Below are 18,839 nucleotides of genomic sequence, written 5' to 3'. Positions count from 1 at the left end.
GGTTTGTTCAGACGGATGTTTACTTTCAATATCACTACTATTTTTACATTAACAATAGATGAACAGACTACACTTAAATTATTATACTGAATTTAATCAAGAAGTGATGTAACATATGCATAGCTGACACTTAGAAGGACCACTTTATAATATGCTTTACTCTTTATGTGTGTGTAAAAACAAGCTCTACCCCTTTGCTCCTTCCTTCATAGAATCCACAGTAAGAAAAGTACGGATATAAGGTTGATATTATGCTCCCATAAAAATAGTTAAGAAAACAAGATAAATACTAATAAAATAAAATAAAATAATATTATTTCATTTCATTTCATGCTCCGAAATCCTTCTCATTACGTTATTCCGTATGTCAATGATTTTTCTTTTATTAATAATAAAAACGTTTAAAATAAAAAATCTTTTATTTATTTATTTTATTTTGTGGAAATGACGAAATGCCACACACAAGGGTTAGGTTAAGGTTCGGCGCACCTTAATAAAGACGACTGTCACTATGCAAAACTGTACCACAATCCATAAATTCCTTTTGAAATTACCAAAACACCCTTTTCCAGCAAAGCTTTCCATATTTTTTTAGCCATTTCAAAAGTTCAAAGTTCAACCCACACTTCCCTACTAAAAATAAAAACTTTTGCACTCGGACACTGGATTTTGAAAAGACAATAATACCCATCCACATTTCCCATTATTCCGTACAAGCCAAGTGAAACCAAGCGGAGTTTGTTTCAAAACAGGTGTCTTGAATTGTCCAAAACCAGACACCGAGGGGACGCTTTTGTCTGGTTCCTTTTTCCCACCATCAAACAAAAGTAGTTTCCGCACAACAAAAAAGCAAGAGAGAGAGAGAGAAAAAACCACATTGGGAGAAGGAAATGGACGGTAACACTACTGAAGCGGAACGTTGGCTCACCATAGCTGAGAAGCTATTGGCGTCACGTGACTTGCACGGGGCTAGGACGTTGGCGATCCGAGCACGGGAACTGGCTCCGGTGCCGGCTGACCAGATACTGGCTGTGACCGACACTCTCATGGCTGCGCAATCAAACCCTCAAGATTGGTACGGGATATTACAACTCATGCCGTTAACTCAGTCTATGGAAGTGGTGGCGGGTCAGTACAGGAAACTGGCTATGTTTTTGAATTATGGGAAGAACGGTCTTTCTTTTGCAGATCAGGCCTTTCGGTTGGTTTCTGAAGCTTGGGATGTGTTGTCTAACCCTTCTAAGAAAGCCATTTATGATAACGAGTTGAGGTTTCTTCAGTTTGGCCCGGTGAGTCAGTTCGGTCAACAGTATCACCACCATCAGCAGCAGCAGCAGCAGCAGCATCAGCAACAACCGCAACTTCAGCAGCCGCAAACACAGGCGTTTTTTATGCAACCGCCGCCGCCTCCGAAAGAGACGCAGACGCTGTTTATGCAACAGCCACCGTCTGCGCCTCCGAAAGAGACGCAAACGCTGTTTATGCAACCGCCGGCTCCGCCTCCTAAGGAAACGCAGACGTTGTTTATGCAGCCGCCGGCTCCTTCGCCTCCGAAGGAAACGCAAACGCTGTTTATGCAACCACCGGCACCTCCGCCTCCGAAAGAAACGCAAACGCAAACGCTGTTTATGCAGCCACCGGCGCCTCCGCCTCCGAAAGAAACGCAAACGCAAACGCTGTTTATGCAATCGCCGCCGAAAGAAACGCAAACGCAAGTTACACAACCGCTATTTGCGATTAGAAGCCCTACGAATAATAATAAAGATGGAAATGCTGCATTAGAAGGGGGAGGGCAGTTGGGTTTAAATAATAATCCGCCGGAGCCGACTCGCCCGGCTGAGTCAACTTGGGCAAGGCAGATGAATCAGATAGGTTTAGCTGGGCCGAGTCAGATTAATCAGTCAGGATCAGTTGGTTCGAGCCACATTAGTCGGCCAGAGCCTACACGGACAAGCCAGGTTAATCGGCCGGAGCCTACGCAATCGAGCCAGGTTAATCAGCCCGAGCCAACCCGGACCAGCCAGGTTAATCAGATAGGAGTTGCTAGCTCGAGGGAATTTAATCGGACCGAGTCGATTCGGACAGTTGAGATTAATCAGACAGCTCCGCCTCCTCCTCCTCCGGCGGAGAATACTCGAACATATCCCAATGGTGTGATTGGGAAGACCGATTCCACTCGGCCTAGTCAAGCTACTGAGTCAGAGGGACCGACTTTCTGGACAGCTTGTCCGTACTGTTACGTTCTCTACGAGTATCCCAGGGTGTACGAAGATTGTACGCTGAGGTGTCAGACTAAGAGTTGCCGGCGAGCTTACCATGCAGTTGTGATACAGTCGCCGCCGGTGAACGGAAAGGACACTCATTTCTACTGTTGGGGTTTTTTCCCAATAGGGATTTCGAGGAATGGTAAGAATAAGGGCGGTAATTTCCCCGGTTGGTCCCCTATTTCCAACATGTTTGCTTGTCCCATCGACAAGATTGCTGGAAAACAAAAGACTGCCACAAAACCTGCTGCAAGAGTGTATTACGATGACAATGATGCATACGTAGAGATTCTTGATTCAAGTGGACCTTCAGACGACGATGACGACGACGACGACGAATGGCAGAAAGATGAGAGGAAGAAGAAGAAGGCAAAGAGTGCCAAAGGGAAAGGATCTGCTGGGAGAAAACCTAAGAAACCACAGAGTGAGAGAGTGAATAAAGGGAGCAACGAGCAAGTTAGTGATAATCACAGTGGGAATTTAAACGGTGCTCCAATAGCACCCGAGGGAAAGCCAACTGCTGAATCAAGCAGAAGGGGGGTCGCAAATAGTGGGAGGAAACAAATGGTGAGAGGAGCAAAGAATCTGGGGAAGTTGGATTTGAATGTGGAGTTCAGTAACGAAGTGGAAGAGCCGGTACCAAGGAGGAGTGAGGGGAACCATGCTGGATACGGTGAAGAGGATAACATGGAAGGGAACGGATTTTTTGAGGGTCTTGATGAGTTTTTAAGTAGCTTGCCTATACTCTCAGCTGTTGGGGATGATAAAGTTAAGGCTACTTAGTGAAGTAAGATCCTTGTTTCCTTTTTTGCAGCAGTTGTAGTTCTAATCGTATGCTTGTAGTATTTAACTATGTGGAGGTACTCGGTTGAATTTGACTGGATACTTTGTAGCATCCTATGTTATTATTTTTATAGTTCCGAGCTGCCTGTTTATTCCTAGTGAATTTTCCTGTTTGGGAGGACAGGTTAAAAGCTTGGTACATAACCATCAGACATTTCGGGTTGAAGATCGAATATCCACCCACCTTGTAAGTTCCCCCTCTTTTAGAAAAAGGGAAAGATAAAAAGTGCCTGATGGTGGAAATATGGTCCGAGAAAAGTTGAATCGATCTATTTAGGTTGTTAGTATTGCTTTTTTTTTTAGAAGATTTCAATAAATAGGGGATTCATAGCAGAAGAAGCTTCAATTGTTAGGGATTCTCTATGGATCTAATTATCAATGCCTTTGTGCTCTAAGCATGACACACCAAAGGTTATTTTCACTATCGTTTAACTCTTTCCATTCAATGCAATATATTAGCTTTAATATATTCTTTTTTTAATTGTATCCTTGCCTCTACTTTGTGTGTGCTTGCTCTATCATGACTTATTGACAATAATCGATACCTTGTTAGTCTTGGTTCCTTAAGTATCTGTTGCCCGAAACCAAGAACAGACTTTCGTTCTGTTCTTAAGTACTGAAGCATCCGAATCTTATGGTAATATTAGTTGTATAATCTTTTCGACCTAGGAGTATTGAGATTTCGGTCTGAAAGAGTTATATTGTTACTACTGTTCTTTGTATAGATGCTCTGTATGCAATGATTTATCGGCTGGCCTTAGCTCGGAAAGGATGAATCACATTCGATTTGCTGGTATGCTAGTAATCGTAGCCATCAGCTTGCCATGCCAATGGTGAGAAACCCATGGCAATATTATATGATAAACTCTTTGTTCTCTTTTAGGGACTAATTAGATTGATAGTTGGTAACTAGTATGGTACAGTACAGTGTCGGATATAGGAATGTATTTGAAGGGCATTCCCCACTCACCCATGTGCAGCTGCTATTTTTGGGAATTGAATTGTTGTGTGTTTAAGTTTCCTTGATTTATTACATGCATCATGTTTTTATTGCAACATTAGTGGAGAGAGAATCTTACTTTTGATTAAATGTTGAACAGCCCAACAAGTTATTCTAATCATTAAATTTCTATCTCTATATGTGTTATGGTTTTTTGCTTTCTTCCCTGCCCTTTGTGGTTGGTGTTGATAGTTTTGGAGTTGTTTCAGTTTACGTCTTCCGGTATTTGTGGTTTGCGTTGATGGTTTTAGAGTTGTTTTAGTTCCCATTGTTCTTAGTACGGAGATATTACCCTCCTCCGAAAACACGGGAAAAGCTTTAAACAAATTTGAGCAGACTGGTATCCGCCACTCTGGTCTAAGAAAACATGACATGACAAGCAAGGTCATATGGCATGCTTCTTGATCTTAGGGCTGAAGTGTTTGGGGTTAAGGTTGTCTCATGTTCATCTTGTTTAGTCATTCGTTCATCTTTGATTCCCACATATATATGTAAGCTTTGTTAAAGTTTCTGCATTATTATTTATTGGACCCCTTGCAAGCAACGAAGGATTGCATTTGTAATCTGTTTTATCATTTTCTGAAACTCAGCCCAATGTGATGGAATATGGGCTGAAATAATTAAAAAAAGCCTTTAATTATATTTTTATATCATAAATTGAAAAATTAAATCTTGAATATCGATTTAATTTTTTCAATACAAAGCTTAAGTATTTCATTTCTTTAATCTGGTAAAAAGATTTTTTTGTCCTTTTCAATTTTGATATTGAACAAAGTGATCACTTTCAAAAATTATAACGAATTTAATTTACGTCAATATCAAAAGTAAATAACTAAGGACATTTAATTATAACATAAATGTTTTTTTTTGTCAATTGTATATAAATTTTATTGGTATAATAACAAATTTAATCTCAAAGTTTAAACATTTTGTTAAATTGATCTTGATTTAATAAATTTAACCCACAATATTTATATATTTTTTAAAATTTAGTCTTAATTCAACAAATTTAGCTCACAACGTTTATATATTTTGTCAAAATTTCTGCAGAATATACAAATATCAAGTGCTAAATATGTTATTATATCAATCAAAATTATGTACAATTGATTAGAAACATTGACGCTGTGATTAATTATCCTTACTTGCTCACTTTCGAAATTGAAAGGGATTAAATTATTTTATTTTTTTTAAAAAGGGACCAATTTACTTAATATCAAAATTAAAAAGGACTGGAAATGTGTTTTTAACTTTTAATTTATACTTAATAAAATTTTAATTTTTAATTTATACCTAAATATGTTCTAGCTTTTTAGTTATTCGTAAATACACCCTTAATATAAATAAAAATTTCACTTCAAAACAAAGGAGGTACAAAAGTATTTATTTAGGTGCAAAAGAAATTACAAGTTTCCTATTTTATTCCCCAATGAAACTTTAAATAGATTAGGTAAATTTTTAAGAAATTTATTGTGTAAATGTGAGCTATGGAAGTGTTTTATAGTCCATATAAAATTAATAGTATAAGTGCTTGAAATGGAGACGGCTATATTATTAGCTTTGATGTCTCGAGCTTTTGATATAACAATATTTAAGGCAAATTTTATATGTAATATATGTCCTAAATCGTTTGGTGAAAATATAATTGAAAATTTCATCAAACATTTATTATGTTGACCGTATGTAGACTTGAGCCCACCCGAAAAGTGGAAGGGTTTGGGCAAAAAAAACAAGGTCCATTTTCTAAACTGGTTGGGCCTTGGGTAAAATTTTTTTGGCTAGCCTGAATTTGCAAAAAAAAAAAAAAATCTGCTACCTTTTGTTGCTGTTTTGGTGTCATTTTCGTTATTATATTGCTATTATTTTGTTGTTATTAAGTATAAATAATTTTTTAAATTTATTTTCAATTTGTTGGGAAACATTGATTTTAATGTTTTTAGTGTATTTGATGTATTATATTTTTAAATTTGTTCTTATATAAAAATAATAATATAAAAGAATTTAATACGGGTGGCTCGGGTTTTAGCATTTTTATCCGGGTTGAACTTGGGTAAAAATTTAAGCCCATTTTTTAGACAGGGCCATACTCGAGCCTAAAAATGGGCCTAAAATTCTATTGAGGCTCGACCCTATCGAACACATGATCACCTCTAACTGTATATAACCAAACTTTAATATTTTAATTTTCTTCTGCGTCTTTCATTAATTTATTTTTAAATAACAAAGAAACAAAAAACATAATTATGGTTGCAAAAGCAAGTTGGTATTATATAGTTGAACAAACCAAACGTAGCAAATAAAATTTTACATTATTTTTTTATATAAATTTTATTTAGTTCATATATTATTATTTTCTTAATGTTATATCTAGTTATTTTATATAATCGTGTCGTAATCAAAATTTAAAAAAAATCCCAGCTTATGTTTGAAGAAAATAAAGCAGAATTAAGGGGTTAAACAAATGTTAGTTTAGTATGATAGTATGAGTACATTAATTGCTTATTCAATCCAATATAAAGACCAAAGGCTTGATTAGGGTGATGACAACTTCATAATGGTGGTCAAATGTATGTGTCATAGTTTGATATAGTTTTTCAGTAAAGAACCGGTGAGAAGTTGAGCTAACAAAATCTAGAATTTCTCACCAAACATCCACAAAACCTTCTTGTTCTCCACTTCCTGTTACCTATAAAAGCCTCGTCATTTCATGCAATTGCATAAACAAGCACCCTTCAAGTATTCATTTTGAAGCACTTGTTGTCATCTCTCATCTGATTTTCTTAATCATGGCTTATCATCGTTTGCCTTTTTTTGTGTTACCCTTTTTATTAATCACTTTGTCATCGCTGAGTAGCAACATAGTCTTGGTTGGTGCTCGGCGTCTTTTGGAGACATCTGTGCCGGAGATTCCTAAACCCGAGTTGCCTGCCATGCCGTCCTTCCCAAAGGTTGAACTTCCAAAGCCTGAATTGCCAGAAATCCCGAAACCTGAAATACCTAAAATGCCCGAGTTGCCAAAACCTGAATTGCCTAAAGTTCCGGAGTTGCCAAAGCCCGAATTGCCTGAGGTCCCCGAATTTCCGAAAGTTCCAGAGTTGCCAAAACCGGAATTACCCAAGGTTCCTGAGTTTCCGAAAGTGCCAGAGTTGCCAAAGCCTGAATTTCCTAAGATTCCCGAGTTGAAAAAACCCGAAGAAGTCAAAGTTCCAGAGATGCCCAATGCTTCTAAATTGTCAAAATCTGAAGCACCAAAAGTTCCGGAGTTACCAAAGCCAGAATTTCCTAAAGTTCCTGAAGTGCCCAAGCCTGAATTACTCAAAGCTCCCGAGTTGCCAAAACCTGAATCACCAAAAGTTCCTGAGTTACCAAAGCCAGAATTGCCTAAAGTTCCCGAGTTACCTAAGCCAGAATTGCCCAAGCCTGAATTACCCAAAGCTCCCGAGTTTCCAAAACTTGAATCACCAAAAGTTCCTGAGTTACCAAAATCAGAATTGCCTAAAGTTCCTGAGGTGCCTAAGCCGGAATTGCCCAAAGCTCCTGAATTGCCAAAAATTCCTGAGGTACCAAAACCAGAATTGCCCAAAGCGACTGAGTTGCCAAAACCTGAATTACCAAAAGTTCCTGAGGTGCCTAAGCCAGAATTGCCAAAAGCTCCTGAATTACCAAAACCTCAATTACCTAAAATTCCCGAGTTAACAAAACCAGAATTGCCTAAAGTTCCAGAGGTACCGAAACCAGAATTGCCCAAAACTCCTGAGCTGCCAAAACCTGAATTACCTAAAGTTCCTGAATTGCCTAACATGCCGAAACCCGAAGAACCCAAAGTTCCAGAGCTACCCAAACCAGAACTACCTAAGTTACCCAATCTACCAAAGCCAGAAACACCTAAACAAGAATTGCCTTAAGTTGCCTGATTTGCCTACCGTGCTAAAACCTTGAATCATGGTACTATGTTTTCCCTCGACAATAAACATATGATTTTTAGATATTCTTCTTATAAGAGTGTGTTGATTAGCATATTTAAATTCATTTCATGTATCACTTGTAGACCAGATTATTTATATATGTTTGTTTTGAGTGATTTTATTGTTATCATCTATATATTATACTTGTATACTTTCTAAATAAATTTATAGTTATACACAAAGTTTGATTTTTTTTACTTGGGATTTGGCATGCTCTTTTTCTTGTTCAATACAAAGATTTCATTAAAGAAAAGAACATATACAGACATAAAAAAAGGCCTACAAAAAGCCCTCAAAAAACAAAATAAGAAGTTGAAAGGCTTGAAATGGACAATAGCTCAACTTATGGGAGACTAAAATTTAATTCGATTTTAAAAATTTGAGAAAAAAATTAAAAATTTAAATTAAATAGTTTGAGTTGTTCGAGTTATTCGAGTTATTCGGATAAACTCGAATAAAAAATCAAAATTTTCAATTTAACTCGAATATGAATTACATAATTGAATTTTGTAGAAAATTCGAATAAGAAAAGGCAAAACCATGTCGTTTTGATAAATGTTTACCTTTCCTAAAGTTAAAAGTTAAAACCATTCAATTAAAAGACAAAACTACGCCGTTTTGATAAATGTTTACCCATTAAGTTAAAAAGTGAAACTATTATATTGTTGATGTAGTTAAATAATCTTGTACTTCCTCTACTAGTTAAATAACCGGTCCATATAAATGCAACATTGAGTGTCAATAATAGGATTCAGTCACTCAACTTGATTCAACTTGATTCGAAAAAATTTCAAATTGAGTTCGGTTGCTAAAATAGAATTCATTAACTCGACTAACTTAAATTCTTTTTTAATTTGATTTGACTCGACTCGATCAAATACTCACACTTAGCTCAACCTCAGCAAACACAAACCCTAGAAACAAATATAAAAAATAACCAAACCCTAGCTACTTACATTAGTCACGTCATTAGAGGGACGTCGAAAAACTAAAGAGGAGCACCAATGAGGTCGAAAAGCTGAAAGTAAGGTGAAATCATGGAAATATCTGTTGTGACTTATCGACATGAATGTCTCCGGAAAGACCAAGAAAACCATACATGAGTCAGTTAAGTGGGCTTGAACTAATGTTTTTATAATATAATATAAATACTAAATAAAAATATATGAATAAATTCAAATTATAAGCTTAATTTATGAATTTCTTCAAATGAAAAATTTTTAAATAAATTATGTAAATTGTGAAGAAACTTATAGTGTAAGTACGAGATATGGAAGTGTTTTATAGTCAATGTGAGATTGATAATATAAGTGCTTGAGATGGAGACTATCATATATATTATTGTCTCATTTAAGATAAATTATATATATATTATTTGTCCTAAATTATTTGGTGAAAAGCTTTTTGGTTGCATTATATAAATTGTCTCATCAATGTCGCCACTGAAAAACCTAGTCTAGACATCCATCTGATATAGCTCAAAGTCAAAATATATCACTAAAGCTGTTATAACCTTTTCTCTAGTAGGCCTTCTTAATGACATTCATTCTTGAGGTTGTAGAGTTTGTTACTTGAGCGGGAGGTTCAACGACGTTGTCTTGATCCAAAGTTGCTGCTTGAACAATTTCAGGTATAACAAAGTGTTCATGATATTTATCAATAACAATTAAAAGAATGCGTTGAGGAATACCAACATATTCTTCTTTAAATACATTGTCTTTAATTCTCTCTTCCCCCACAAACTCAACATCCTTAAAGAACAAGCATTATCTGTCTTAAAAATAACATTAGTAGTGAGATCATAAAATTTGTAACCCTTATATCTTTTAGAGTATCCGAAAAAAATCAAAGAGATAAAAAATATTGTTGGACAGAAGTCTCTCAATTCTCATTTTTGAGATATAACCTAATCTCTTGTGTTACAACGAAATCAATTTCTTAGCGGTTAATTTGTGTTTCTCTGCAAGGATTCCTTTAAATTAAGTAATAGTATCAATTAAATATAAATTTTCATAACCTGATAAAGAACTGGAACCAACCAAATTTAAATTATGAAAGAGACTAAAATTTCAATTTCTAAATGAACAAGAATAACTAAATTTATCCAATGTTGAAATGGAAATCAAGTTCCGCCTAAAGGACGGCATAACAAAAGTCTTGTTCAAATCCAAATAAAACCCAATTATTAATAATAATCTAAAAGTCCTTATTGTTTCAACTTCTACCGAATTATTGTAGCCTACATAGATGTATCTTTCACCATCATTAGGCTTTCAATAGTTTTGACAGCTTTGCATAAACACACTGATGCGAGTTGTTGCACCAGAATTTATTCACCAAGTGCGTTTAGGTACCGAAATCAAATTAACCTCAAAAAAGAAAATTAAGAAGTGCATTGTCGCACCAAAAGAGAAACAACCATATTTAGTTAACTCCTCTTGTTGTTTCTTTTGTAATGTAGTATATGCAACTTTCTTATTTTCTTATATACCTCATTGAAGTTAGATTTGTTAAGAATGTATCAATTTCTATATTTTTGTTCTTGACAAATCTCTTTTCAATGTCGATCCTAAATTCCTTAGTTGTGGTAATATTATCAGACATAATGCCCCTGAATGTTTTAATGCATGTAGTGATGTTGGCCTGTATAGTAGTTGAATCAATCAAAACAAGTTCACATAAGATTTCAAATTTAAACAAAAATAATTTGAATAAAGGTAAGCCTCATATCAAGATACCAGTCACTCTATTAATATTTCATCTTTGGACAAAATATTAACTTGTAAGTGATATCTTGGTGTAGTAATTAAACATTGTCAATAAGAACATGTCGAACAATAAATCTTTCTTTGGGTCGATTTATCACTCACATGTAAAATCAAATGATTGTCACATGTTTATTATCCTAGTTGCACATGTAATTTTGTTAAATATTAACTTTCTTTTGGAGTGATCAATATTAACATAAGTTATATGTGCATAACCTTTTTACATTCCAAAACAAATAATTTCTGCAACAAAGGTCACTTTGGCGACTTATTCCTTCAATTAACTTATTTTAATATATATAAACATACTAATATTCAAATTTAAAAATTTCTATAACAATCAAATGTCAAAATTGAAATTTCTGATCACACTATAGTTTTCAAAATAACCCAAAATAAGGTTATCTAAATGATGTAATAAGAAACCAAACCTTAATCTTTGATTATTTTTTAAATACTTAAACAAACAACCATCATGATTTTTACAATTAAAATTCAAAATCAAATTTTATAAAACCAAACTTAAAATCAAAATTTTTAAACACGTATTCAAAATACCCAAAAATTAAATATATATTCATATAAGAATACCTTCAATAAATGTCTATCAAACCAATTTAACAAAAAATCATAATTCAATCCATTAAAATTTTTCAATAATCTTAGCATAAAAACACACAAAACATAATTTTTTTTATGGATTCAATATCATCCAATTCATGCGTAATATAATCATTCCACAAACCATATATATTGCTTTTCTTTTCTTTTTTCATTTTTTCAGTACTGTAATTTTATAAATTTATCAATAAACGGGCAGACATTTGGGTAAGCTTTTTTTTGACTTCAGCTCAATCCGAATTTGTAAAAAAAAAAATCTGCTGTTTTTTGCTGCTGTTTCCATTGTTTTTGTTGTTGTTTTGTCATTGTTTTGGTGTCGTTTCGCTATTATATTGTTATTATATTGTTGATTTTGTTTGGATATTGTATAACTTTTATTTTATTATTAATTTTGTTACTATTTTAGAGGTATTTGGTTGCTAAGTTAAACCTACCTTAGTGTTATTTAAGTATAAATAATTTTTTTAATTTATTTTCAATTTGTTGGGAAACATTCATTTTAATGTTTTAAGTGTATTTAATGTATTATATTTTTAAATTTATTTTTATATTAAAATAATCATATAAAGAAATTTAATACGGGCGGGCTTCAGTTTTAGCATTTTTATTCGGGCTAGACTTGGGGTAAAAATTTAGGCCCATTTTTCAGATTGAGCCGTACTCGGGCCTAAAAAATGGGCCTAAACTTCTATTGAAGTTTGAGCCGATCCGACACATGATCACCTCTAACTATATGTAATCAAACTTTAATAATTTAATTTTCTTCTGCGTCTTTCATTAATTTATTTTTAAATAACAAAGAAACAAAAAACATAATTATGGTTGCAAAAGCAAGTTGGTATTATATAGTTGAACAAACCAAACGTAGCAAATAAAATTTTACATTATTTTTTATATAAATTTTATTTAGTTCATATATTATTATTTTCTTAATGTTATATCTAGTTATTTTATATAATCGTGTCGTAATCAAAATTTAAAAAAAATCCCAGCTTATGTTTGAAGAAAATAAAGCAGAATTAAGGGGTTAAACAAATGTTAGTTTAGTATGATAGTATGAGTACATTAATTGCTTATTCAATCCAATATAAAGACCAAAGGCTTGATTAGGGTGATGACAACTTCATAATGGTGGTCAAATGTATGTGTCATAGTTTGATATAGTTTTTCAGTAAAGAACAGGTGAGAAGTTGAGCTAACAAAATCTAGAATTTCTCACCAAACATCCACAAAACCTTCTTGTTCTCCACTTCCTGTTACCTATAAAAGCCTCGTCATTTCATGCAATTGCATAAACAAGCACCCTTCAAGTATTCATTTTGAAGCACTTGTTGTCATCTCTCATCTGATTTTCTTAATCATGGCTTATCATCGTTTGCCTTTTTTTGTGTTACCCTTTTTATTAATCACTTTGTCATCGATGAGTAGCAACATAGTCTTGGTTGGTGCTCGGCGTCTTTTGGAGACATCTGTGCCGGAGATTCCTAAACCCGAGTTGCCTGCCATGCCGTCCTTCCCAAAGGTTGAACTTCCAATGCCTGAATTGCCAGAAATCCCGAAACCTGAAATACCTAAAATGCCCGAGTTGCCAAAACCTGAATTGCCTAAAGTTCCGGAGTTGCCAAAGCCCGAATTGCCTGAGGTCCCCGACTTTCCGAAAGTTCCAGAGTTGCCAAAGCCTGAATTTCCTAAGATTCCCGAGTTGAAAAAACCCGAAGAAGTCAAAGTTCCAGAGATGCCCAATGCTTCTAAATTGTCAAAATCTGAAGCACCAAAAGTTCTGGAGTTACCAAAGCCAGAATTTCCTAAAGTTCCTGAAGTGCCTAAGCCTGAATTACTCAAAGCTCCCGAGTTGCCAAAACCTGAATCACCAAAAGTTCCTGAGTTACCAAAGCCAGAATTGCCTAAAGTTCCTGAGTTACCTAAGCCAGAATTGCCCAAGCCTGAATTACCCAAAGCTCCCGAGTTGCCAAAACTTGAATCACCAAAAGTTCCTGAGTTACCAAAATCAGAATTGCCTAAAGTTCATGAGGTGCCTAAGCCGGAATTGCCCAAAGCTCCTGAATTGCCAAAAATTCCTGAGGTACCAAAACCAGAATTGCCCAAAGCGACTGAGTTGCCAAAACCTGAATTACCAAAAGTTCCTGAGGTGCCTAAGCCAGAATTGCCAAAAGCTCCTGAATTACCAAAACCTCAATTACCTAAAATTCCCGAGTTAACAAAACCAGAATTGCCTAAAGTTCCAGAGGTACCGAAACCAGAATTGCCCAAAACTCCTGAGCTGCCAAAACCTGAATTACCTAAAGTTCCTGAATTGCCTAACATGCCGAAACCCGAAGAACCCAAAGTTCCAGAGCTACCCAAACCAGAACTACCTAAGTTACCCAATCTACCAAAGCCGGAAACACCTAAACAAGAATTGCCTTAAGTTGCCTGATTTGCCTACCGTGCTAAAACCTTGAATCATGGTAATATGTTTTCCCTCGACAATAAACATATGATTTTTGGATATTCTTCTTATAAGAGTGTGTTGATTAGCATATTTAAATTCATTTCATGTATCACTTGTAGACCAGATTATTTATATATGTTTGTTTTGAGTGATTTTATTGTTATCATCTATATATTATACTTGTATACTTTCTAAATAAATTTATAGTTATACACAAAGTTTTATTTTTTTTTCTTGGGATTTGGCATGCTCTTTTTCTTGTTCAATACAAAGATTTCATTAAAGAAAAGAACATATACAGACATAAAAAAGGCCTACAAAAAGCCCTCAAAAAACAAAATAAGAAGTTGAAAGGCTTGAAATGGACAATAGCTCAACTTATGGGAGACTAAAATTTAATTCGATTTTAAAAATTTGAGAAAAAAATTAAAAATTTAAATTAAATAGTTTGAGTTGTTCGAGTTATTCGAGTTATTCGGATCAACTCGAATAAAAAATCAAAATTTTCAATTTAACTCGAATATGAATTACATAATTGAATTTTGTAGAAAATTCGAATAAGAAAAGGCAAAACCATGTCGTTTTGATAAATGTTTACCTTTCCTAAAGTTAAAAGTTAAAACCATTCAATTAAAAGACAAAACTACGCCGTTTTGATAAATGTTTACCCATTAAGTTAAAAAGTGAAACTATTATATTGTTGATGTAGTTAAATAATCTTGTACTTCCTCCACTAGTTAAATAATCGGTCCATATAAATGCAACATTGAGTGTCAATAATAGGATTCAGTCACTCAACTCGATTCAACTCGATTCGAAAAAATTTTAAATTGAGTTCGGTTGCTAAAATAGGATTCGAATCAAATACTCACACTTAGCTCAACCTCAGCAAACACAAACCCTAGAAACAAATATAAAAAATAACCAAACCCTAGCTACTTACATTAGTCACCGTCATTAGAGGGACGTCGAAAAACTAAAGAGGAGCACCAATGAGGTCGAAAAGCTGAAAGTAAGGTGAAATCATGGAAATATCTGTTGTGACTTATCGACATGAATGTCTCCGGAAAGACCAAGAAAACCATACATGAGTCAGTTAAGTGGGCTTGAACTAATGTTTTTATAATATAATATAAATACTAAATAAAAATATATGAATAAATTCAAATTATAAGCTTAATTTATGAATTTCTTCAAATGAAAATTTTTTAAATAAATTATGTAAATTGTGAAGAAACTTATAGTGTAAGGACAAGATATGAAAGTGTTTTATAGTCAATGTGAGATTGATAATATAAGTGCTTGAGATGGAGACTACTATATTATTAGCTTTGATGTCCCAAGCTTTTAATATAATAACATTTAAGATAAATTTTATATATATATTATGTCCTAAATCATCTAGTGAAAATATGATTGAAAATTGTATCAAACATTTTCAACGTATTTTTAAAGACTTGCAAAATACTCAAAAACATATTTTAAATGTGTTTTAATTTATCTAAATGTTTTTGGATTAATACCAAAGTGTTCTAAGGTGTTTAAAATATTTTTAAGGGGTTTTATCATGCAAGTCCCGAGACATACGATTATACGTCTAAAGACATGAAAACTTCGAAGTAAAAATCTGCTTCAGGAGTTGCCTGTCTTGAAACATTGTGTAGTATGTCTAGAGACAATTAGCAGATTGTCTCGAGACATGGCCTGCCAACAGTTATATAACGACTATTTTTCAACCTTGTTTCAAGACATCTTGCTAGGTCTAGAGACATGATGTGCAGGGATAGTTTTTAAGCCCAAAATTAACACTTTAAACGACTAGATTTCATCCCCTATGGCCATAAACATTGAAAATTTTGTTTCTTAGTATAAATATGCTTCAAGAACACTTCAAGACTCAAGAGAGCGTTATTCAGCATCAAGATCAAGAGAAAAGTATTCAAGTATAGTGAATTGGAAAATCCTTTGTTAAGGTATATCAAGGTAGTGGAAGTAGGCAATCGGGGCCGAATCACTATAAATCGAATTATCCAAACTTTTCTTCCATTTTCTTATCATTTAGAAAAGTTTGAAAAAAATTTTAAAATACCAATTTATTCCCTTCTTGATATTTTTGGACCTAACATATATCTTAAAAAATATATATTGTGAACATTGTATTTATTTCCTTAATTAACCAGAACCTTGTAATATATAATATATATGATATAATATACTAATATATAAATTATATATATTATAATATAAATATTAAATAACAATATAATATTATTATACATAAATAACTTTAAACTATAAGTTCTCCCATTAATTTCTTCCAAAATCTTAAGAATTATGTGAATAGTTAAAGAACTTGATACATTTTTATAATATAAGTGTTTCTCTTTCATATAATATATATTATTATATATAAAATAATATATAATACTATTTTGCATCTTATTGACAAAGTTTTGAATCCAAATAAAATCTAATTATTAATAATAATCTAAAAGTCCTTATTGCTTCAACTTTTACCGAATTATTGTAGCCTGCATAGATGTATCTTCCACCATTATTAGACTTTCAATAATTCTGACAGTCTTGCATAAACACACTAATGTGAGTTGTTGCACTAGAATTTATCCACTAAATGCGTCTAGGTACCGAAATCAAATTAACCTCAAACAAAGAAAATGAAGAAGAGCATTGTCACACCACAAGACAAACAACCATCTTTAGTTAACTCCTTTTGTTGTTTCTTTTGTAATGTAGTATATGCAACTTCCTTATTTTCTTATATACCTCATTGAAGTTAGATTTGCTAAGAATGTATCAATTTCTACCTTTTTGTTCTTGACAAATCTCTTTTCAATGTCGATCCTAAATTCCTTAGCCGTGGGAATATTATCAAGCATAATGCCCTTGAATGTTTCAATGCATGTAGTGATGTTGGTAAATATAGCACTTGAATCAATTAAAACAAGCTCACATAAGATTATAAGTACTTAACTTGAAACAAATGAATTACAATCGAAATTGTACGACTCTATTTAAGTATGCAGTTTTATCTTCTAGTTGTAGCGAAATGCAGACTTGCTAGTATGTTAATAATCTTAGCCATTAGCTTACCATGCCAATTGTGAAAAACCCATGGCAATGTTGTATGATAAACTCTATGCCCTCATTTAAGGACTCGCTATATTAATAATTGGTAATTAGTATTACCCTATTAGATTCGAGTGTGAATGTCGGATATAAAAATATATTTAAAAGGTGTTTGAAGGAATCAACATTCCCCTGTTCACCCATGTGCAGCTATTTCTTTTTTGGGGATTGAATTGTTGTGTGTTTAATTTCCTTCACTTATTACATGCATCATATTTTTATTGCAACATTCGTGGAGAGAGAATCTAACTTTTTGATTAAATGTTGAACAGCCCAACAAGTTATTCTAATCATTAAATCTAGGTCAGTTGCACATTTTAAATGTTCCAATGTATGTTGTTTCGACTTTTGTCCCTCGGTGCATGTCGGGACAATGGTATGAAGATATTACCCTCTGAATACAAGGAAAAAGCTTTAACCAAAGTTGAGCATACTGCATACTGGTATTCGCAACTCACTTTTAGTCTAAGAAGACATGACATGACAAGCAAGGTCATATGACATGCTTCTTGATTCTAGGGTTAGAAGTGTTTGAGGGGTTAAGGTTGTCTCATGTTGATGGGGAATTCTAGGTGAGCTTCTTATAAGCTCCCATTTTTTTTCTTTACATTTTCTCGTAATTTTTTTATACTTTCTTATAATATTTAGTACTCCATAATTATTGGTAATCTCTCATAATTTTTTATATACTTTCAAAATTAAATTTTGACATGAAAAATCAAAGTTTGATATAAATTTTTTTGCATACTTAAAAGATTTGTTATATATACTAATAAATTTAATTTTTTTGAAAAACTAAATGTAACAGACCATTTCTATCCGGGCCTAACCAAAACACGAATCAAAAATAAAATATAAAATTAACAGTACAAAGTCCATTTTAAACAAATGTGGCCCAATACAAGCCCAAATGACACAAACCCTAAGGCTCAATGACCTAAACTATTGTCAGAAAAAAAGAAAACCCTAGCTTCTAATGCCGCACCTCTCCCCTTTCGCACGCATGTCACCCGAGGTACCTCTTCCCGAAGCCTGACGCACCCTTCTTACCGCCATTTCACCAAAACAACAAAGGGACTTTCTCTCCTCCGTTGACCGGGCGCCAAACCTGCAAAAAAGATGAAAAACGATAGAAACAAAAACAACAAGGAATAATAGTCAAAAATAGTAGATAAAATATGTATGAACGGCTATAAAAGCCAAATCCAATGTGTTTTACAGAGGAGGGGAAGAAATATAAAAAATCTCACAATAGTTTTTAGGAAGGGTATTTTTGCTTTTACATATTTATATTTTCTTAAACATATCGTGTATATATATAATAAAATTTTTTTTACCTTTATCGCCGTCACCGGAGACTTCTCTGGCTTAGAAGGTGGCCGGACCCTTGGTGGTTTGCCGAAAACCTCGTCGGGGTGACTGGAAATCGAAAGGTTTCTTAAATTTTCTAGGGTTTCGGCATTTTGTTTCAACTCGGTTTTTAAAAAAGGGGGTTAAAGGGTTTTAAAAAAGAGATTTAAAAAGGCGAAGGTTGAAAAGGCTTTTTTTCTCTCTCCTGCCACCGGTGGTGATGACCGATGTCACTGAAGACCGGTGGCCCACGACGGGCTCATGACGGCTCCATGGCAGGACTTGGGGCGTGTTTCAGAGAAAAAATGAAGAAAAGGAATTTTTTTAAAACAGAGTTGGAATGACTTTTTTTTTTGAAATTGTTTACTTTTATAGGCCCCTAAAACGGTGCCGTTTTGGAATTGGCCTCAGACGCCCAAAACGGCGTCA

The 18,839-nt window shown here is 33.8% G+C and overlaps 3 protein-coding genes across 3 annotated transcripts; all 3 read left to right on the top strand.

Moving 5' to 3' along the window:
• The first annotated feature begins 574 nt into the window (after positions 1 to 574).
• Positions 575 to 3,574, top strand: LOC107898782 (uncharacterized). The gene is made up of 2 exons (XM_016824322.2): positions 575 to 3,051; positions 3,232 to 3,574. The coding sequence occupies exon 1, from the start codon at positions 891 to 893 to the stop codon at positions 3,045 to 3,047; it is 2,157 nt and encodes a 718-aa protein (XP_016679811.1). The 5' UTR covers positions 575 to 890; the 3' UTR covers positions 3,048 to 3,051; positions 3,232 to 3,574.
• A 3,256-nt stretch (positions 3,575 to 6,830) lies between these two features.
• Positions 6,831 to 8,269, top strand: LOC107898060 (protein PELPK1). Its single transcript, XM_041090916.1, has one exon. The coding sequence runs from the start codon at positions 6,894 to 6,896 to the stop codon at positions 8,010 to 8,012; it is 1,119 nt and encodes a 372-aa protein (XP_040946850.1). The 5' UTR covers positions 6,831 to 6,893; the 3' UTR covers positions 8,013 to 8,269.
• A 4,488-nt stretch (positions 8,270 to 12,757) lies between these two features.
• LOC107898783 (protein PELPK1) lies at positions 12,758 to 14,143 on the top strand. The gene has a single exon (XM_016824323.2). The coding sequence runs from the start codon at positions 12,822 to 12,824 to the stop codon at positions 13,887 to 13,889; it is 1,068 nt and encodes a 355-aa protein (XP_016679812.1). The 5' UTR covers positions 12,758 to 12,821; the 3' UTR covers positions 13,890 to 14,143.
• Positions 14,144 to 18,839: the final 4,696 nt, after the last annotated feature.

This window comes from Gossypium hirsutum, chromosome D04, assembly GCF_007990345.1.
Source record: "Gossypium hirsutum isolate 1008001.06 chromosome D04, Gossypium_hirsutum_v2.1, whole genome shotgun sequence".
Taxonomy (NCBI): domain Eukaryota; kingdom Viridiplantae; phylum Streptophyta; class Magnoliopsida; order Malvales; family Malvaceae; genus Gossypium; species Gossypium hirsutum.
Note: the sequence above shows the minus strand (reverse complement) of the source record. Positions and strands in the feature narration are given on the sequence as shown.